Genomic DNA, 23417 nt, shown 5'->3' with positions numbered 1-23417 from the left:
CATTGTATTACAGTTATGTGAAAAACAACGGAATCATTCTTTGGAATGCATTACCAACTCATCCCTTTATTCTAGTCGTTACTGGTTGAATGAGATTAACGAGACCCAGATAGAAATGCTTATTACGTTCACTGAAGAAAGTGATTCTGGACAGCATGTGATCAGTATTCAAGAGGATTCAAAATTTATATGTACTCTTGCGATCTTGAATTTGACAGTTGAATATGTTGAAAGTACAACACCTATATGTCATACGCTTTTCAATAGACACAACAGTAAGTTCCAGATGTCTTGTCAGTGGTCACAGTGGAGCGAATGGACTCGAGCCAAACTTGTAGCAGGAAATCAGGTACTTCATGAATCTAAAACGATTCAGATGAATCGTCAAGGTGACTGCAATTCATCTAATATTCTTAAAACACACGTTCCGCTTCAAAACATATTTGACCCAGCGATGATGCCAACAAAGTGTGTGCTATCCAGATCTAGAGGTCAAGGGAATATGACTCATACATGTAATTTTCCAAAAATAATAACACTTCCGTTTGGAATCGATCAAATACAAAATGTCATTTCGGATGAATGTGCAGAAGAGCACCCTAAAAACGTATCGTGTTGGTTCGATAATGGTAGTAATTTGCAGCCACTTAATGAGTTAGGAGACAACCGTGTGTTCGATATCCAACAAATTGTCCTTATTTGTGGGGAAACAGAAAATGATGGCCAATTCATGGTAAAAAATATTACGAAAATACAATTATCAGAAGAATTGAGATGTAATATTTCTTTACTTCCATTTCAGCCTACCAAATGGCTGTACTTCGTCAACGAAGGTCGCCTTTTGTTCCTCTGTGGCGTGGAGAAAGAAAATAAGACTGGTTTATTGCTTCAAATTAATCAATTATATTTTTGGAAAAATAAGTCTAAAGAAAAGAATATATTGTTGTCAGTATTTGGTCATTCTGACAGTAATCATACCGAAGAAAATGCAACATGCCGAACAATTACCGTCATTGCTGTTTCATCCCAAGAACCTTTTATATCTTTGAAACCTCAAGATGATGACTCTTCGTCAAATAGTGTCGTGAGAGAAGTTATGAATGCAACTGATATGTCCAATGAAATAAATGACATGTCAATCAATATTCATATTACGTCAGGAAGTGCATTACTCATAAGAAATGCTTTGGTATATACGGTTCTATCACACACGCGATCATGACATTTTATCAGTGTTGGAAGAAGATATTGAGAAATCAAACCTTTGTTCTTCAGAGTGTACTGGATAGCCGAAAATTTCGAAGGCACATTAAAAGAAGTTTTTAAACAGAACTCAAATATTTCTTCAACTTTAAATGTGTACGGATACACCCAAATTTTATAAAATGACGAGGGCTTTTACATAAAACTAAAATGAAGAGATACATTTTTATAAGCCTTAAATCAATCAGGAGTATTTTTAATGAAATAAGGATAAAGCAGGGGCGCGATCACGATCAGATGGCCATTTTTACGTTTTTGTACACCGTTTTGTAAATTAATCATATCAATTCTAACATGCAAAAAGCAAAAATTGTCACAACTTACCCCGCCTTCCCCTATAGGATGAAATTAAAATGGTGTTTCCGGTCGCTTCATATTTCAATTTTTGAAGCACTAAATAATTATTTTCGAACGCAATTTTTTCTGGGCTTCATTTTTGTAACATATCACAGACACAAGTGACAAGTGTGACTTTCTAGCTCAGATTTTTTAAAAAATAAACCGATGTTAACCAATCACTTTAATATTTTCTATTTGTGGCTGCTCAATCAAATATCACAGAAAACTAATCATGAAACGGGATGAGAGGAATCGCGTCATCCATATTCACGTCGTTGATACGGTTACAAGAACGAAAGTACTGATTCTCTTGATATCAATCTCTCAATCCCATTAGCACGGCCTAGAAGTGACAGAGTCCCTGAACAACCACAGTCTTGCAATCAGCGACAGGTAGATAATAGCATCAACAAGGAACTGACAAGGATATCCCTTAACCGGCAAAACTATCCTCCAAAACTTCCCGAGCGGCACACGTTGACATCAACAAAGCATCTGACGACTAAATACATGTGACGAAAATATCATTCTACTGAATCGCGATAATAGTTCTGGTGAAGTTAAGACCGTTCATGACAGCGCAAATTTCGTCCTTCCAACAACCGAAACAGCAACAAATCTGGACAATACATACTGTACAGTCGATGATGTCCAGGGGCCTGTTGCATAAAAGTTTATGTATTGATTTATGTCATGATTTATGTCACGATTTACGTCATATAGCATAAATCATGACATAAACACAAATAATGACATAAATCCGTTGCATAAAGCTTTATGTCTGAAATCGCGACATAAAATCATGACATAATCCATTTGAATGACATAAATTTATGTCGTGATTAAAATCAAGACATAAACGGCGGCTTTCTGCAATAAGTGACTTAAGGGTAATTTTACGATCATTTTCCATAATTATGCCCTCTGTAATTTGATGATATTTTTAGTTTTACTTGGACTTTCGAATAATTTTTGTGTCATTGGATAGCGTATGATGTATTCTTTCAATATTTTATGTAATGATTGCTCGGATACTCTCCGGCTGCTCTTAGCCGTACAACGCCGGCAGTGCTAGCCGGAGGTTCCGGCGTCTGACAAAGACAAATAATGCATGGAATCAACAACAACAGAACAGTGTTAAATAATCTTCACGACATTGAACATTGATTTTAAGGTTCGGCGTCGGATAAACACAAATAATTCATGGGATGAACACTGACAGAAAACAGTTTTAATTAATCTTCACGACATTTTATTGGACATTTTCATTCATTGATTTGAAATTAAAGGTTTTTTAAGAGCATCACTGTTCTTCCTGGAAAGATCTAGGCCTATGTTAACATTACTCGTTAGGCCTAGTCTAACGTTAGACTTAGAGCCGAACTGTCTAAGATTAGACTAGAAGTCTAGACTAGACACTCTAGAGTCTATACAAAACAGCTCTGTCACTCACCGTGAGGGCCTAGCCCAGGCCTAAATAATTAGTTGTGCTGAGCCTATGTTCGGAGATTAAAAAAAACACCTTAAATTTAGGCATGTCACTGTCAGTGTCAATGCAGGGCCAGGCCCTAGCAAGTAAAAGCTTGGCCCCTTTATTAAGTGCTAGTCTAGATCTAGATCTATTGTTATCTAGTTTTCTTTCTAGGACTAGATCAAGTCTAGGGTCTAATTTAGACTTAGTCTAGCTCTAAAAAAATATAAGTTAAACTTGTCTTAGTTACTTAGGTGAGCTGAGCTGGCCCTACAATTTAGTCTAGACTCTAGTCTAGGCCTACCCTGGTTTGGGCCTTGGTCCTGGCCAGTGAATGAGGTAGTGCAGCCCTGCCCCTGGACTGAGTCTGGCTGGGGCTCCTTCCATTCATGTTTTTATTAATAGATAGTTTAGCAATACAAGAGATCTAGAATAGATCTAGCTCAGGGCCCAAAAATTGTGTTTACATCATTAGTAAACTAATCATTTGTGGGGCCTATATATCATTTATATGAAACAAGTAACATTATAGATCTACTAGAACTACAAAAGTTACTTTAGATCTATTCTATGTCTAATCTTTAGCCTGACTTTTTAACTCTGACATCAAAATTCAAATACAATCTAGTATATGTGTAGGTTATAACTTAGACCTTTGGGAGACGAGTCCTCTGCTGCCGACGCTAAGCCTACGGTGATGGAGCCCCTTGGGTTTATGATAGAGCTATGGAATAGGGTGTCTAGCTCTAATATGATATTAGTTTCTAGTGCCAGGAGTAGAGGCCTAGATGATTTATTAGTTGGTAGATGTGCACTTAAATAACATGTGTAGAGTATAAGACCCTAGCAGCGAGGGGGGGGGGTTCCCTCTTCGTTCAGAAAAAACAACAAAGTGATTGGTGTGTAATAAAGGTGATAAAATAATTTAGAAAATCCTGGGTCACCCTCTGTGTTAATGAAGAATGGAGACTACTGAACAGGAAGGTAAAGAAGGGGGGGAGAATTACACACTGAATTAATTAAGTTAAACACTGAACTGAAAAGACATGTAACTTCACGAAAAACTGATGACTATGTTGTATGTTAATATATAATAAAGATATTAATGTACATCTATGATGGATTAATTTCTATTAATTTTCAAATCAGTGCACAAATAATATGCTTGGAGAAAAGGCATTTCAATTACTGGTAACTACAGGATTTGGTTTCTGATCTGTGAATAAAAATAACCATGACAAATGAAATTCTCTTGATGACTGTTATTAAGAACTCCTCATAGTATATTCTATTCCTTTTACCTATTTACTGTAAAGAGGATATCTTTTAGATCAGTTACTAGAGGGGTACTTTTTTTAGAAAACAAAAAACTGGCAATTTGAAGTAAAGAAAATCCCTAATTGTATGAATAATAGAATTATAGGGCCTACAATTACTTATCAAAATCTTCACTAGAAGTATTCATACATTGAGTGTGTAAATCATTTTTCTAACATAAAAAAATGAAGCCTAAATAAATCACTTGTACTTTCCTTAGTAAGTGATAAAAGGTGCAAAAAAGTGGCCTTGTTATTGTTTGCACCCATAAAGTTCGTTTGCCCAATAAAAGGGGCAACATTCAACCTTTTAAGGTGCATAATACTTAAAGATTAAAGATGTTCAAATTTTTAACCTCAATTATATGGTTCAAATCTGCGCCCTATATGATGATTAATATAACTTATGCTACACCCATAAAGGTGCACAAATGGGTATAATTGCTCTCATTAGCACCCCTTATTGTACCAACTCCTAAGGTTCAAATTTGAATCCCGATTCTTAGTATGTTCATCAAACCATTTCAAGGTTGAAAGACTAGACCTCATTTGCCTTAAAATAAAATATTCTGTATAACTGTACCAACACCCCTGTCAAATATATTTGACAAAATCTGTAATGATAAAAATATATTTTTTTTAAAGAAGGGACTTCAGTTGTTGTTTATACAAAATGTAAATATGAATTCATTCTCATCTGTTACTATATGAAAAATTTGGTATTCACTTTTTAACAGGTGACCCACACAAACGGTGAGAAGAGGTAAAGAGAGAAAGGGGCACAGCAACTGGAAGGAGAGGGAAGTCCAGACACTCTACCACTGTCTGCGATTGAATAAGAAATTTCTCTTTGGATCAGGGGGTCAAGCTTCTAGTATGAAGGTGAGTCTTTATATAAAGTTGTGTTTATTGAACATTCTACTTGTAAATACAAGTATACTACTGTACGGTAATATTTATTCTTGTCTAATTTATTATTCTTAAGAGCAGTTGCAAATGTGATGTCCTGTTCTAGTAATTTTCAAATATGAATCTCTTAAAATTCATCCACATCTTGTAATAAATACATCTTAATTTTACTCACAAAAATGGATAATATGAATCTCGTGAATTTTTATAGAAATTCAAGTTTCAATTGGCAACTGAGCCCTCTTAATATTTCAATGAATGATATTATGGAATGCATTCACAAAAATATGTAAGAGCAACAACAATGCAACTCGTCAAAGTGAAAACAAAATCTAGGAAGGCTATTGGATCCATACTATTGTAACAATTATTTTCCACTTAACTTTTCCAAGAGATTCAGATTCAGTTGATTTATATTTTTTATTAGAATCTCAACAAAGAGGCTAACAATGAGAGCTTACAAGCATAAACGCAATTTAAGTGCATTTAAGAATAAATAGTAGTAGTAGAAGGGTATATTTTCATTTTCAAGTAACACCACGTATGAAAATTTTCACAAATGACTTGATTGAAATTAAATATATTCTGACTTTAATTATAAGTATATAAAAAATGATATTCGAAAGCTATTTACCCAAGTTTTATTTAACATTCTATATTTATTTTAATTATGTCTGTGATTGCAATCTCAAAAGGCTCTTTCATAATCTTTTAGAGATACATCATACATGTAAATGTATGTGAACACTTTACTGTTATCAAGTTGAGTTGCTAAAGTTGTTTTCACTGATTCTTCTTATTTCAGATTGTTCAAGAGTCACGACTGTTGAAGAGGTGACGTCATTGACCTGGTAGCACCTGGCAAGGGAACTAAATTATATTACTGTTCACCCTCAAGTATCCTAAAAACGGTTTCTTATTTTCCACATTAACTAACTACACTCTAAAAAAGGAATAGTCAAATATGACTGATATCCAGTCAAATCTGACTGGGCGAAAGGGTCAGCTGGGAGCAACTGATAATCAGTCATTTTGACTGATAATTATTAGTTATATTTATTTGACTAGATAATCAGTTAAAAATTCTTACTGAATTTCTAGTAATTTCCACTACTTTTCCGAGTCAGTTTTGACTACGTATATAGTTATCACACTTCCACTGATATTTCAGTCATTTCACTATTCATTTCTAGTCACTTTTCACTCTTTTTATCAGTCAGTATTGACAATAAATATAGTCATTCCACTTTCACTGATATTCTAGTAGATTTTCACCATTCAGACAGTCATAGCATACACTTGCATTCTTTCCTGCACCTCCTTAGTCTTTGGTGTTTGTGCCATCACAGTTCAATCATGCTGTAAGATCAAATCATAAGACATTGCAATCGCAAACCATCTTATACATACATTCAAGGCAACATGCAAATATACACTGTGTATTTGATTTAATAGTTTAATCAAAAAAATTTAATCAAAGTATTTTGAGAACATTTCATTTACATATATTACTGTGAAACATTAAAAATCATTATTTTCAACTCCCTTAACCGTAAAAATACTGAGCTATTTTGACCCCCCCAAGGCTTTTTATAGTTGACCCTTATAGACCGAGCATGAGATCTTGGCTGTAGAAAAATTGGCAATTATATCACCCATGACAAAACCTACAATAATATTAGTTACTTTTTCAAAAAATTATATAATTTCATTAATTATGCGAATTTACGCATAATATAAATTATGCTAATTTACGCATAATATAAATTATGCTGGAATCAAAGTTTTTGCTCCAAATCAATTAAGGAAGGTCAAAAACAGTATGATGTTCAGTTATAAACCTACTTTTGGCTGGTATCATTGTAAAGCCAGAAATATTTTTCAGAGGAATTGTTAAATGTGATTTGGGAACGTTGTTTGAGATATTAACATTTTTCTGCGCATTTGGGCAGATTCTGTCATTTGTAATATACACATAGGTTGAAAAATCTCATAATTATGCTAATTTATACGTAAAATCAATGCTCTGATTAATTAAATAATGCTTCCATTTTTTATTCAGACTCTTTGTAGGATTCTGATTGGAAATTCAATATCGTAATTCTTTTCTTTTGTATTTTATGGTTTTTAAAATTTCTTTAAAATTATTTACTTTGTTTTTCAACTTTTAGTTTTCTATTGTTTTTTTTCTGGAAATCGCCCGCAACTTTATTCTGACCATAAACAAGATAAAACTGAGTTTGATTAGTAAAATGGGAAATAATGATACATTTATGAATTTTGGCTAAACACACAATTTACATTGGATTTGTACAAAAATTCACTTTTTTGAGCAATTTTGGGTCAACATGCATTTATGAAATGTTGTGTAATTTCGGAAGTGCATACCCGGGAGTCACAAATTTGGTCTAAAAAATTGCACAAGACTTGCAAGAATAAAGTCATGGAACTGCGCGGCACCAGCTACAGATTTATCGAGAAAAATGTTGAGGTCAGTCTTTTTAGGGTTAAACCGCCTCATGGTTTGAAATTTTTTTTGTGAATTCGGGCCATAGCGTTCGGCCATTGCTGGCATTGTATTCATGCAAAACTAGAGTACAATGAAAAAAAAAACATATTCATGAGATGATCATGAATGTCGTTGACAATCTAATTCTGAATTTACCTAAAGCTAAGAAACCGCTCTTTTTATATTCATTTATCAAATTCTACTTACAGTGATCCTGTTTTTGAAAAACAATTTTTCAAAAATGCCACATGCCTACCAACCTGTAAACTTAAATATAGGACTGATTCATTTAAAAAATAGGAGTCACAGCATATTTCACATAGATTAGTGTAAGATACCTGGATAATAAGATTTCTTTAACCATATGGTAAATGTATATTAAAATTTCTAAAAAGGAGTAACTCCTTTTAAAAAGGAGAAGTTGGTAGGTCTGATGACAATCCGAGAAATTCAATTTTTTAAGAATTATGTTATTCCTCCAGATGTAGCCTGTTGTCATTGTTTAGACCATTTTCATGAATTTATTCAAGTAACAGCCAGTATGACCTTCTTACCAATTCCTATGTTAAATGGTGAAAGTGGCACAAAAAGCATTTTGCATCATCACACGTAACATAGTATAACTATAACCTGTATAAAGATCATCTGGAAAAATTATTTTGCGCTATTTAAAGAAATTTAATTGGTCTACTTTTCAAAAGAGGTCATTTGTCTCTGAAACATATTTGACGCCTCATATCCCATTGACTTTGTACACAAAAGTTGCTGAGCTTTGTCGTGCCTTGTTTGAATAAGACTTTAAAGGTAGTAGCCCACATTTGCAAAATATGTCAAAACAAACAGTATAATTTGCTTGGAGTTTTGATATGACTTCAGTACACATGTACAAGATAGCATTTCAATCTGCATACTCCAGGAACAATTCCCCAAACAGCAGTTTGTTCTTCTTAGGGGGTGTTGCAAGAAAACATTTACAATCAATCCCAAATTTTGGTTGAAAAATTTACAAGTGATACAACAATCTTAACTAAAGCAAATAATTTATATTTGTTGACCAGCAATCAATTGCAAATTTGAAATTGATTGTAAGATTAATGATTGATTAGGCCGGTACCTGAAAATGACTTGCAATCAATTGCAAGTTTCTTGCACCACTCCATGCCTAGGACTCTATGATGAAAAATTAGAGATGTAAGCCTAAGGGAAATGGTACTAGATGGCGTTGTGGTCTTGCAGTTGGGGTTTCCATCATCCATCTTGTAAATGACTTTCTGCAGAAAGTCATAAGTGTTGGCTGCCTCCCAAGGATAATTTACCCACAGAATATAGATGGCCTTAACCCTAAAAAGACTGGGGGGCTGATTCAGCCCCCCCTCGACATTTTTCGCGATAAATCCGCCGTGCAAAATTTTTTGACCGCGTCGCTCACTGACTTTTTACTTTCAAGTCTCGCGCAACTTTTGAGACCAAAATTGTGACCCCCGGGTACGCGGTTCGGAAATTACGCAACATTTCGTAAGTGCATGCACACTCAAAATTACTCAAAAACGTGAATTTGTGTACAAATCCAATGCAAATAGTATTTTGAACCAAAATTCATAAATGTATCATTATTTTTCCTTTTACTGCTTAAAATCAATTAATTTTATCTTTTTTATGGTCCAAATAAAGTCCCTGACAATTTCCATTGAAAAAACAATAAAAAACAAAAAGTCGAAAAACAAAGAAATACATAAGAAATTTAGAAAACAATAGAATACATAAGAAATTAAATGTGATGTTAAATTTTTTTTCAATAAATTTGATCAGATGCCTATCTAGAGTATGTGAAACAAAAATTAGCATTTCAGGGGCATTATTTTATTAATTACAGCAAACTTATGATTTTACGCATAAATTAGCATAATTAATGAAACATGAGATTTTTGCAGAATTTGATGTTATAGTTTTGTAGATAATGCCATGGGTAACGCGTGTGCCAATTTTCATCGCGATCGCGCGATCGACGGCCGAGATCATAAGGGGGGGCTGAATCAGCCCCCCCCCCCAGTCTTCTTAGGCGTCGAAATAGCCCAGTCTATTTAGGGTTAAAGCAAAGGTCCACTCTGTGAATGAGGGACATTGCTTCCAAGGCAGCACCACCGTAAATAACGAACACTTGCTCAGGCTTGAGGATGTCCCCAAGGGCGAGCACAAAAGATTGCTTTTGCTGGCAGTTCTCCAGGTACTCTGGAAGGTTTGTCCCCACCTGAAAGAAAGAAAAAATGATGGTGCTCTATCACTTTTCAAATCATATTATAGCAATTACAAATTCTTATAACATGACGAAGCAATTAAGAGTATTTGACAAATACAATGTGAAATGTTATTCATTTTTCTTTTCGTTTTGCACATGTCATCCCAAGACAAAAAAATGTGTAAATCATTAATGTTGTTAAACTAATTTGAAGGTATTGAAAGAAAACAAATTTCATTCATTTGTGTGTTTGCAATGAGGCATGGGACAAAGTATTGTTAAATCTCGATCAGAGGCGCATAATTGTGAGATCTTTTTAAAGAGTTCCATTTAAACAATGAGTAAATATTAATAATACCTGTCTTGGGAACAACGCAATATATCTTCAAAGTTTGTTTGTAAAACGGGTTTGATCCATTTTTGTGACTTCAGAGAAAAATGCATTTGTTTGCCAGATTTTGTTCAGGCGTCTACATGTATGTAAGTAAAAGTGAAATTAGGAAATGCATTTCTTCTTAAGTGCTCTAAAAATTAGCTTAGAACTTTTGTTCAAAAGACAGGTACAGTTGAACAATGTTCTTTATATCAATAACTCAATTTCCATAAAAAGTGGATCTCACCCAATTTGCAAACTAAGTCTCCCAGAAATACAAAGATCCTTCAAGTCAATTCATGCCTGTTTGAAAGTTTACAGTAAGGACATTTCCAACAACACAGCAAAAATGCATATTTGAAAATGAACCATGCAGAGAATTAACACGTTAGGTAGAGTAATTGATGCTTATTATTAAATGAATAATAAGGACAATTTAAAGGTATATAGGAATACTTGCGGTATAAAATAAACTCCAAAGAACCTTGCTAAAACCATTACTATACACATAAATTATCAATGTGCAAATAATTTAAGGCATGATACACATTGGATGTGCTGGAAATAGTAGAACATTGGTAATATAACAATTATCCAAATAAATTATAATAATTTATATTTTGATACAGAACACAGAAATTCATATATGGGACATCTGACTTTTTGACGTATCACGCATGTTTTAACTTACGATTCTAAAAATATTTTGTACATTTGTGTTGAAATGTTTCCATACTACAGTGCAAATATGAAGTATTGTTTGCTGATAATCAAACAAAGGCCAAGTAAACTTTATCAAAATGTTCCACCATTGACCAGTACTCCATGCTACTTTTAAAAGTGAAAAATTAACATGTTTAGAGAAATTTGCATTTCATTAAATTGATTTTCTTACTGGGCCGATGTTGATGAAGGCTTTGGATGATTCTGCCCTGCTGCATCTCATACTACGCTTCCCCACCTTCTTCATTCCTGGAGGCGAGATTTGAGGAAGCGCAAGAAGTGCCATGGTCTCCACTTCTGCTGCAGGACATGTCAAGTCAGAAGATGCTGCACAATTAGGAAGAAAACAAATTAAATAAGATTAGGTGATGCATAATATGGAATTCCCCAACCAATTTAAAACATGGTCCTTAATTGTGAGCTCTGCCCAGGCCAAAATTCTTCCAAATTTAGTATACCTGTTGTCCATGACCCATTGTTGTGCACCTCCAATTTCATTTTCCAAAATCCCTCATGCATGACCGTGCAGCCACCATTTTGTTTATTTCAAGTCCATTTGCATACCATTCTTTCTTCTTTCATATCTCTGTTGTCCTGCATGCTACAGACTTCAAACAATTTGCTATAGATAGTCAGAGTTGCTCTATCATTTGAGCCACATAACCTGCCCTTCAAAGTGCCATCTTCATGCAATAAATTTCAAATAGTCTTCCTTTAAAAACTTAATATTTATAGAAATGTAAAGTCAGAAAATCGTAAAATGGCCATAACTTCCTTGTTTCTATTCTTTCACATCTCAAATTTTCAGAGATTGATATTGCTTATTGATTGAAAAACCTGGGAAATCAAAGGCGTCGATGCATGCACATTGTTCTGATACGATTGCAGTTCTAGTTTACCTTTCTTTTTGTTCCTGCTGGAAATCTCTCTTTCTCTCCATTCCAAATATCATTTCTATATTTGCATCATTCCAGCTTCAATGTTGTAAATATTATTCAATTAAAAATGTTTTTTTTTAATATTCTTACCGAGATGTGGAACAGTCAAAGATTCCCGCCATGTCGGGTTATGGAGGTCTGCATACTTCAGTACCAGGGGAGCTATTTTGGGCCACTCTAAGAACAGCTTATCTGCAACCTCTGGATAAAGAATCCTGAAGTCCTGCTGAATCTGGAATGAATGATAAAATGTTACTAGTATACACTTATTTACAATTTGAAAGGGAAGAGCAATATGGGTAATTCCACAGAAAGAGAAATTGGCAAAACATGAACTCATTTTGTTACGATTACTAAAGGAAAAAAAGCAGCAGTTTTAAAATAACTACACATATATCACGATTTCATCACAATGGCAATACAAACAAACATGCACTTTTATAAATTTCAGAACTTGGCAGCCAAAAACTACAGTATCTTACACAGTGGTGTAATAACTACTAAAACAGTGCCCTAGCTGAGCCAAGATCAAAATCTTTCTCAATCAAAATAGTTTTTAACCCCCCCCGGGCGCAGAAAGCAACATAAAAGAACCCCTACCCCTAGGTTGAAGAGTATGATCATGCCTTGGGGGAAAATCATATGCACATTTCCCTCTGTAGCACCCCTCCAGTATTATCCTTACAGGGCCTAAGATTATACTGGTGCAGCCTGCACATGGTAATCGGTGGAGGTTCAACAGGCTCAGCGGTAGTCCAGATTGGACCTTGTTGTTGGAGCTTTTGGGAAAGGGCACTTCCAAACAACAAGGTCCAATCTGGACTAGCTCAGCGGTAACTGAACACTATTCAAATCGGTGTACACCCAGAACATTTATACATGTTCAAAACATGTTCTGAGCCTTTATTGCTCGCTAAAAATTACCTGTTAAGTCTCCCATGGTGGCTTTGGGTGTCTTCTTTGGCTCCGATGTAATTGGTGCACTTTTTTGTGCTCTCTTTCGTACATTTACAAGTCGGTATTCCAAATATCCAGATGCCTCCCGTTTCTCCCTAGCTGGAGAATACCATGCTTCCTGAAAAAAAAATGAAAATCCCTTTAACTCTCATTACTCTTGTGATTGACAATTATGCAATCCTCATTATCATCCACACTTCCACGCAACTTAATTTCTGGAGAATCTGCCTATACAATTATACTACGAAGATAAAGCTACATGTATTTCTTGACTAGTAGCTTAGTTTTCATCACTCAACCTATAACCCTATCTGTCCCGGGCTATTTCAAGGCAATTAAATATGGAGGAGGGGGCTCAGCCCCCCCCCCCCCCCCCGGGACCTGACCGATTGCCACAAAATTTTGCACATACCTCAAGAATTGTGCAAAGAATACAAATCCATCGTTATTTCTATGTAGATCTACATCGTTTAATTTATTTTAAATGCATAAATACATATTTTACTCACATGACCTACTCCTTCAAGGTCCTTTAGCTTGGGAAATTGCGACACCACCGCCTTGGCTAGAGCGACCTTGACATCTGTAGGTGGCCTGAATAATTAATAATGGAATTTTTTTTTGCTTATCTTAAATCAGTTCAGCGATTTTTGACCTGCATTCTCATCAATACCAACACTTGAAGTTTCTACAATATGATTTTAAGACCTGGTCACACCGCCCGAGCGTTGTTGGAGCGGTATAGGGAGAGAGGGTTGAATTTTGCTCTCAAAATTTGGGAAAAAATAAAAAAACAAAACAAAAAAACAATCGAAATCGAAAATGGTGAACGGTAGCGAGCGGTGATGATTTTTTTCTCTCCGCTCCAACAACGCTCGGGCGGTGTGACCAGGCCTTTAATTTTCCCAATTGTTTGTGGCTCGATTCCATATCACTTCGATTTTTTTCTCTTGTTTTTAATATACATGTACACTGTACATTTCAAGTGGGTTTCATATGACTCTGTTGATTTAAAATAGCGAAATTTCTTAATATTTGATTAGTTTAATATTTCTATTATATTAATATACAGGCTGTATTTAATAAAGAAAAGTCATGAATTTCAAGGGTAAACACGAAAAATTAATTCTTTGGTGCAGCACGTAATTGAAACATAGTCTTCACATGATAGGTCAGTGAAGACTTGTCAAAAATGTTCTTTTACAATATGAAAATGTACCGGCATTTGTTTAGCCATTGACATTTTTGGTGGTTTTTGTGTGGTTAAGTACTGTAACATATTGATGAACCGAAATCCATGTTATGTAATCAGTCCTTTTTTCATTAAGTGTAAATTTGTTTTGGAAGGTTTAATATGCCATAAAAAGGAAAGACACTTGAAGTTGAAGGACACTTACTTGCTTGTAAATTCTTGTATTAACCAAGACACCAGGATTCGCACAACCTTTATGCGAGATTGTACAGAAAGCATTCCATTATCCAGTTCTCTCCGTTAAAAGAGTCCATCAGGATAGCTCTGACATCCTATAATAAAAACATATACCGGTATGTATATATGTAATATGAAATGTCATTTACTCAGAAAATGAAAAATGGTTTTTACTGTATACCCAGTTGTTGTGTATCCGGACGGGTTGTGTGTCCGGACGATCAATTTTAGAATGTCATTTGGAAAAATTTACAAGCGAAGTTTTATCAATTATTAGTACAAAATGTTAGGAAATATTATAAAGTACAAAATAGAAAATTATTACAAGCAATGAATTCATATTTTTAGTGTAATCCACAGACAAAAAAGAAGGCTTCGAAAAGATAAAGTGTCCGGACACCCAACCCCCCATCCTACCATTTGTATATCAATAGACAAATCATTTCACACCTAATCATGAATAGAATTTTAAATCAGGAACATAAAAATATTAAAATTCATGCATTTACAAAACTTTGAATTCTAATTCTAAATAACATTCTTAATCTTTATTAGATTTTTCTCAAACCTTCACCAATATTTTCTCTGCTCTTTTACAAAACAATTGGAACGCCTTTGGCATGCTCGCCTGCATCACGCAATTCATTATAGCAGCAGTGCTGACTTTGATGGCTAATGTGTGTTCATTTACCCAAAATGACCTGTAACCTTGATCATGTGACCTGACACTGATGCAAGATACTTGAATAACCTTTTGTTCAAGTATCATGAAAAAGGCCTTAAAGACTTTTAAAGTTATGACATTTCAAAAAAAAAAACCTCAGTCCAAGTTCATTGACCCTAAAAATGACTTTTGACCTTCATCATGTGATCTGGCCGATAACACAAACACAATGCACAAACACACCCGGTGGGCACAGACGTATGTACACACAGAGTACCAACTACCATAATGCAATGCAACACAGGCCTAGATCGGCCTAGGCTATATATGTTTGGTCTAGCCTAGGATAGGCCTAAACCAGCTCTCCTATATTAGATTGATTTCTAGGCCTGGCCTAAGCCCTAAGTTAAATCTAGATCATCTGGAGTAGATTCTAGATCTAGAGTCTTAAACGTTAGAGTAGACCCTAAACTAGATCTAGATCTAAATCACATCGAATCCTACGGGACACAACTGCGCGTGCTTTCCGCGCGTGTCTACCACTCTATGGAAATACCATTGGAAATTTCATGTTTTGTTAACAGTTTTGTCATTCCTGAAAAAAGTTCCCTCTTTTATCCCTAGTTCCAATGATATATATAATGCTGATGATATCATATTATTTCCATTAAATAATTGAAATTTTTGCAAAGATGTTAATTGCATTCGCGTTTTGGGGTCAAAAACACCCCTTTCATATCAAAATAGGATGAAACTCAACGTAAAATCCTACTTTATGTCACCACAAACGATTTCCCCTCGTTCCAATTTCGCTTGATGGTATCGTACAGCTTACTTAGTTCCCATGAGTCATTGTGCAGTTTTTTCCAAGCTTTACGATGAAACTAAAAATGATGTTGATGTGATGGTCAAACTTTGCGTTCGCGTTTTAGCTTTAAATAAACATGTGTCGATCAGACCACAAGCCAATAATGGCAAAAGTTGTCATATTCGGGCCGGGCGCGTACTGTACCTAATATGCAGTGCAGCAGGCAGGGGTCACGGCCGCCGTGCCCTAGCGCTAGCCGGGCCGGGCTGCGCTTGTGCGACTGTGCGTGCGCCGCTGGGCATTGACTTGATATGCTAGATCTAGAAGTCGAACTAGACTAGATCTAGAATAGATCTCTAGATCTAGATTAGATCTAGATTAGAACTAATACAGTTCAAACTCACCCTTGAAAGTGTGTATTAACTCCTCCATCCCCCATTCCAGCAGCATTTTCCTCACAAAATCATCCATCAAAATCCAGTTGGCCACAGCTACAGCAGCACAGTCAACTAGTGATCCGTACATATACAAAACCGGTACTTTTTACTCGAACCATCGCGCGATCTCGGAATCGACCAATAAGCGACCGCGCTTGTTCCCCTGAGCGCATTATAGAAAACCCGTCAAACGTAACTACTTCACTTAGTTATTCGTCGATGACAGACATTATAGTAAAAGGGAGCAAATTAACTAGAAATTGACTGATTTTCAAGTTAATTTCACTTGACTGGGAAATCTAGTTAATTATTTGACTAGACTGTTTTTAGAGTGTAGTAATTTTCATTTTTTCAAAGATAATAATCATTATATTGACATTGTGGATATATTTTATGATTATCATAAAATTATTATAATGTTAATGATGATAGGTCATAATAATACAAATGAACAATAGGTAGAAAAGAAGACAACCAAGAAGGAGGAAGAGAAGAAGAAAAAGAAGAGGGGAGGAAGAGAAGAAGAAAAAAACGAGGGTGGAAGAGGAGAAAAGGAGAAGAATAAATTACAACACTGAGTTCCTCTTCATGATATTACAGAAATCTTCATCTCTTTTAAGTGGAAATATCTATGAATAATATAATATATAATGATATGAAAAATACATTTATTTAAATCCATATTCCACTTTTAATCATGTTAAAAAGTCATAGGACAGGTGACAAGATAAAATTGTTTCACAAAGTTCTAGTGTGCATTTATTTTTAAAGTAATAAATTTACATAAAATGTCATTTTTTTGGCTTCATCTCTTTGTTGCTTTATTGAATCGGGGGGGGGGGTGGGGGCGTGGGTGTGGTCAAAATATGATTTGCCCCTCAGAACACACTTGTTTCCCTACTAAAAATAGTAATTAATATTTGTAGAAAATTGTAGGATTATTTTTATAAACTCTAAATATTGTCCCATGAATTGTCAAATTTGGAAAGTAATTGATTGAGGGCGAGAAATGAAAATGAGATAGATCTATGTAGAGATGCAAAGATTACACTGTATAGTGAGAAAGCGGGGGCGAGGTGAATTAGAATGGGAGAAGGGAAATGAAAAAGTTTAAATGTGAAGGAGTCATAGAGAACAGAGATAGAGAGATGTATAGAGAATTGGTTAGATAAATTTCGTGAATGATAGTGGCCTAATCTCGGAGGGAGGGAGATAATGAAAGCGATAAAAGGATAAAGCATTTTTTTTTTTGGGGGGGGGTTACATTTCATGAGAGAGAGATAGAAAGAAAATGGCCAGGTGCTCAAAGATGAATAAATATAAATGATTGGTGACTGAGGTATGGATTAAGGGATACAGATGGTATGAACGTGTCCCAATTAAGGCACAAAGCCGTGATGAGTAGTGGCCCCTCATGTGCACTCCTCTTGGAATTTGGGCAATAAGTGAGCATATTCTAAAGTGGACCCCCCCCCCCATCGCCCCATCTCTAATGGCCAGTTTTTGGCACGGATTAAACCACATCTCTTCTTTTTTATTTAGGCTTGTTTATTTTTTTTTTTTCATGTCAAATATTTTCTTGAAGAAATTCCCCCATTGTGCTTCCACGTTTGTAACCCTCGCCGCAACTGCACTGGCAAGGTGGTTCCATGACATGCTTATATAATACAAAATTGAAATTATAAAGAAAAAATAATAATCATTGATTATAGGGATATATGCATGGTTGTCAATCGGTGTTCATGGTTTGGGGATGACTGACACAAATATTGTTCTCTGTGAAGGAGTTTTCTTTCAATTAGGGGCTTTGGAAATCTAAATTGTTATGGGGCAGACATGGCATAAAGGACGAAATTTATAAAAACTGCGAGCGAGCAAACATTTTAACTTTGTAATACAAAATCTAACTTTGTGATAGATGTTGATATGATATGAAATAGCATATATCATATTTCACTTTTTTTCTTTTCCTTTCTTTTGTCAGACCGAATTTTTCATGATAATGCTACCTTTCTTTCTCCAACGAGACTATTAACTAAGAACTAGATGAATAATGCAAGCGGGAAGCTGCATCTGAGATTTTCGAAAAGAATTGGATGACCTATAAATTATCAATTTTGATGACCTTTTCATATTTCCTTTTTCTTTCCTCTTTTAAATTACAATTCGTATTTCCTCTAGGCCTACCATCTTAGACTATGAACCTGAATAAAGAAAATTAACAAAGAAAAGGCGATATTAAAAAGGATGATGAAATGAACGAGGCACGTCCTATATGCACTTTGTTGCGGGGAAGGAACATTAAACTAGAACTATCAATGAAGGTGATAAATACCCTTGCCCTTAGCCGTTACAAACTTACAATGGCAACAGTTTCAAACTATGAAAAAAATATGTCTTGCCCATCTTTACCCAAGACCTCCACGAGCAAGTCATGAGCATAACTGATGAAGTAGTTTGAACCGCAAGATTTTGCCTAATTTTTGACACATATATTGTTACCATGGCAACACGATTCCGACACATTAAAAAATATGTCCTGCACATTTTTACCTCGAGACCAATGTGTGAGCCAAATTTCATGAGAATTGGTTTAAACTAACCAAGAAGCAGGAACCAATATATTTTTACCTAATTTAGGGCAAATAGTATGTGGTAACCATGGCAACATGATTTCCGACACACACAAAATATGTGTCTCTCACATCTTCACCTCAAACTCAATATGTAAACCAAATTTCATGAGAATTGGTTGAAAATTGATCTAGTAATTAAATCTGAAAGGTTTTTTTTTTACCAATTTTATGTCATATAATATGCCGTTACCATGGCAACATGATTTCTGACACACAAAATAGATTTTAAACCTACGGGAAGCAATTCAAATTCCAATACCAACGCCAACACTGGACTTGAAATCACCCAATGTATGTACCAAATTTCTTTTTTAATCACATTTGAATTAAGCACAAAAGGGGCGATTCTAGACTGAAAGTCAGAGTTATTATCATCATTTTGGGAGGTAGGGTGGTGCTTGAAAAATATGTGGCGTTGATATAAATTATGTCATCATTCTAAGGAAAATGTCCTATCCTCAACGAAGTAAACACATTAACTATTATGCTTAGGCCTAGTTTTGCTTATAAAAATAAGGGAAAGATTTATGATTGTTCGTTTTTCAAATATTGAAAGAATACATCATATGCTATCCAATGACACAAAAATTATTTCGAAAGTCCAAGTAAAACTCAAAATATCATCAAATTACAGAGGGCATAATTATAGAAAATGATCGTAAAATTACCCTTAAGTCACTTATTGCAGAAAGCCGCCGTTTATGTCTTGATTTTAATCAAGACATAAATAATGTCATTCAAAAGGATATATGTCATGATTTTATGTCGCGATTTCAGACATAAAGCTTTATGCAACGGATTTATGTCATTATTTGTGTTTATGTCATGATTTATGCTATATGACGTAAATCGTGACATAAATCATGACATAAATCAATACATAAACTTTTATGCAACAGGGCCCAGGTCTTTACTATGTATTACCTGATGGTAATCTTGATTTTGGTTTATACATTTAATTTGAAATATCAATTTTACTTTCAAATTTCTTATGTCACTTGAGAGTCTTTGATAAATTTTCAATAGGAAAATTATGATATCGACAATTACTTAGCTCAACAAAGTGCAAACACCAAAAGGGAAAGTGAAAGTAATTCAAAACCATATTTTTTAATACGTCTTTAGGGGGGAGGATATTATGCTCATGATGATGGACGGAAATTGTCAATTACGAATGTTTAAGAGCAGAAAGGGCAAGATAACGCAGACAATTGCCACTGAGAAACCTCATAAAATGAAACAGAAAATAGAGTAGTAGTACCTTTACACAAGGATTTCTTCTGGTTTTGTTTTGTTTTGTTTATCTTGGTCGTTCCCTATCTGACGTCAAGTGCTTCGCCCTTTTTTTGTTTGTCTGTCCAATTAATATTTGACGGCGCTTGGTTCGACCAGGGACGTCCCTTTTTCGAGCATTATTATGTTTGGTTGCAGGAGCAAGCCCCTCCCATTTGATGCGAGTTTCTGTCTTCATTCATGTCATTAGTAAAGAAGCATTAGGTGCTTTCATGCTCAACATTGTCTCCTGCGACGCCTTAGTCATCTACGATTTGTTTTTTCACTAACGGACCTTCTAATGATTGCTCCAGAAAGAAAACACTCTTCATTAACTTTTATTAATCTGATAAATCAAATAATTTAATGATCATCATGTCTCCTTATATCAATGGTGCTCTTCCTCGTATAACGTATTTTCTAATCTATATTTCGCACTTTTTCGTCCAGTCGACGCTTTCTGATGAAAATCCATTTTGGTGTAACAACTATCAGCAGGAGTCAACGATGTCAGTTTATGGACAGAATCTTTCTCTTATATTCAACCTGAAAGATACAATAGATGATACCAAGTCTCTTGTGTGGACAAATGGAGATTTAGACATTGTAGTACAGTTATGTGAAAAACAACGAAATCATTCTTTGGAATGCAATACCAACTCATCCCTTTATTCCAGTCGTTACTGGTTGAATGAGATTAACGAGACCCAGATAGAAATGCTTATTACGTTCACTGAAGAAAGTGATTCTGGACAGCATGTGATCAGTATTCAAGAGTATTCAAAATTTATATGTACTCTTGCTATCTTTAATTTGACAGTTGAATATGTTGAAAGTACAACACCTATATGTCATACGCTTTTCAATAGACACAACAGTAAGTTCCAGATGTCTTGTCAGTGGTCACAGTGGAGCGAATGGACTCGAGCCAAACTTGTAGCTGGCAATCAGGTACTTCATGAATATAAAACGAATCAGATGAATCGTCAAGGTGACTGCAATTCATCTAATATTCTTGAAACACACGTTCCGCTTCAGAACATATTTGACCCAGCGATGATGCCAACAAAGTGTGTGCTATCCAGAGGTCAAGGGAATATGACTCATACATGTACATGTATTTTTCCAAAAATAATAACACTTCCGTTTGGAATCGATCAAATACAAACTGTCATTTCGGATGAATGTGCAGAAGAGCACCCTAAAAACGTATCATGTTGGTTCGATAATGGTAGTAATTTGCAGCCACTTAATGATTTAGGAGACAACCGTGTGTTCGATATCCAACAAATTGTCCTTATTTGTGGGGAAACAGAAAATGATGACCAATTCATGGTAAAAAATATTACGAAAATACAATTATCAGAAGAATTGAGATGTAATATTTCTTGCAGGTTTGAAAGATCGAATTGCTCTTTGGTAAATTTTAACTGTGTAAACATACCTCAAACTGATAATTCAAGCTTCTGCATTGATGAACCTAAAAAAATCGTAGTGCCAACCATCAGCCAACCATCTAGAGAAAGAAATATAATCCTCTACTTGTTAGTCGTATCATCAATATGGGCATTACTATTAACCATTACATTGGCTATCCGTTGTTGTTTTATGAAACGTTGCCGAACACTTTTCCTAAAACGGAGACATTTTAAGCACGATCTGAATATTTCTAATATGCCTTCTATGCCAAACGGAGATTTTGAATGTCTTGATGTTACTGTCATCTCGTCCCACACTCCACATAGAATGGTACCCAATCTAGATCAATCTATAACCCACCACGGACAACAATTACAGCGGAATAATGGTTGTACTAACAATATATCGATGGGGACAATTCAGCCAAATACGGCTCCTGAACTGCCTGAACGGCGTATCCTCTCTGCCCTCGATGAACAATTTATATTTCGGCAGAATCATTTATGATACTGACCAACGGAATACAAATGACAATTTTGATAAAGTTAGTACCTCTCGAGTGCAATCTTCAGATGTTGCTCTTTCTACGACCATAACAAACTCAAACTTAGACAATATACATGTATATTGTACAGTCGATGATACCAAGGAGAATTCCATACGGACAGGCAGAGAGACCGCGATAACTGATTCACAGACATCTAATCCATCTTTGCTTGCTGCTGAGAAGAATTCAGATTACACCAGACACCAGACAGAAGCATCTTCATCATCAGTTGATCAAACTCCAACTGCACCATTTGATGACACCATTCCAGATCCAACGGACTTCCTGTACGCAAAACCAGATATGAATCGAAATACCAAAACTGTCACCTATTCAGAGCCTGATTACGATGACCCAAGGGTTCCTGGAGAAGAATTCTTTCAAAGAATCCGCGGCAAAGAAAGTCAGGAATGTCATGGAGGATGGTAATACTGTGTTGAACGCATTATTATCCAGAGTACTACATGAACACTTGCTTATTGCAATCTGAGTGTTGAAATGACAGTGGCCAAACTGTGTTTTCAAGGATACATCTTGATAGCGTATTTGTTGAAATTAATGCTATATTACACTTTTTGTTGTCATGTTTGATTTGGAAGCAAAGCGTTACATGTAATATTTCACCACCATTTACGTTCCTTATAATTTTATTTACTAGTATTGTATATTTCCCCTTTCAATATTCTACTTTTGATATATCATTTAACATTAACATTGCAGTTTTGTTGTCTTTAGGCTACTAATTATCTCCTACTTCAATTCTCGAATGAATTAGGCTTCGAACTTCGAAGACTGGCATTTCAGTACAGTTTTCCAGATTAGCTTATTTTTGTCCTCCTTTTTTTCTTTAACAACTATAATTCAGGAAAGAGCGCTATACAGGTATAGGGAGTCTCTGTGTAATTTATCGGATTCACTATTTCATTTTTGTGTATACATAACAAAAGGGCTGTCAAACGACTAATTTACTTAAACAAATAATTAAGTCAGCATTTCAGAAAACAGGATTCAAGAGGCTTTCTGGTTTGTCTTCACTTTATTTCACTTTGGAATTAGAAAGTTTCGAAGGTGAACAAAAAAAACGCAGATAATTAATCACAATAATGTTCTTTCCAAGCTGTCGAGCCTAACCTAGAACAGGTGATTTATTACTCCAGATGAAAAGTTACTA

General features: G+C 35.1%; 1 protein-coding gene and 1 long non-coding RNA gene across 2 annotated transcripts; one reads left to right on the top strand and one right to left on the bottom strand.

The window, feature by feature from the left end:
* Positions 1–5032: 5032 nt before the first annotated feature.
* On the top strand, positions 5033–6213 carry LOC121412639. The gene is made up of 2 exons (XR_005969646.1): positions 5033–5271; positions 6104–6213. It is a non-coding gene; the product is annotated as an uncharacterized LOC121412639 (long non-coding RNA).
* Positions 6214–7093: 880 nt separating this feature from the next.
* Positions 7094–16469, bottom strand: LOC121412936. Its single transcript, XM_041605699.1, has 8 exons — positions 16340–16469; positions 14432–14558; positions 13544–13628; positions 13002–13152; positions 12168–12309; positions 11312–11466; positions 9900–10055; positions 7094–9210 (listed from the first exon to the last, which is right to left on the bottom strand). Exons 6-8 carry the CDS (start codon positions 11423–11425, stop codon positions 8899–8901), a joined length of 582 nt encoding a protein of 193 aa, XP_041461633.1. The 5' UTR covers positions 11426–11466; positions 12168–12309; positions 13002–13152; positions 13544–13628; positions 14432–14558; positions 16340–16469; the 3' UTR covers positions 7094–8898.
* Between the last annotated feature and the right edge of the window lie 6948 nt (positions 16470–23417).

This window comes from Lytechinus variegatus, chromosome 4 (assembly GCF_018143015.1).
Source record: "Lytechinus variegatus isolate NC3 chromosome 4, Lvar_3.0, whole genome shotgun sequence".
NCBI lineage: Eukaryota > Metazoa > Echinodermata > Echinoidea > Temnopleuroida > Toxopneustidae > Lytechinus > Lytechinus variegatus.
This window is presented reverse-complemented; position numbering and strand designations above follow the sequence as displayed.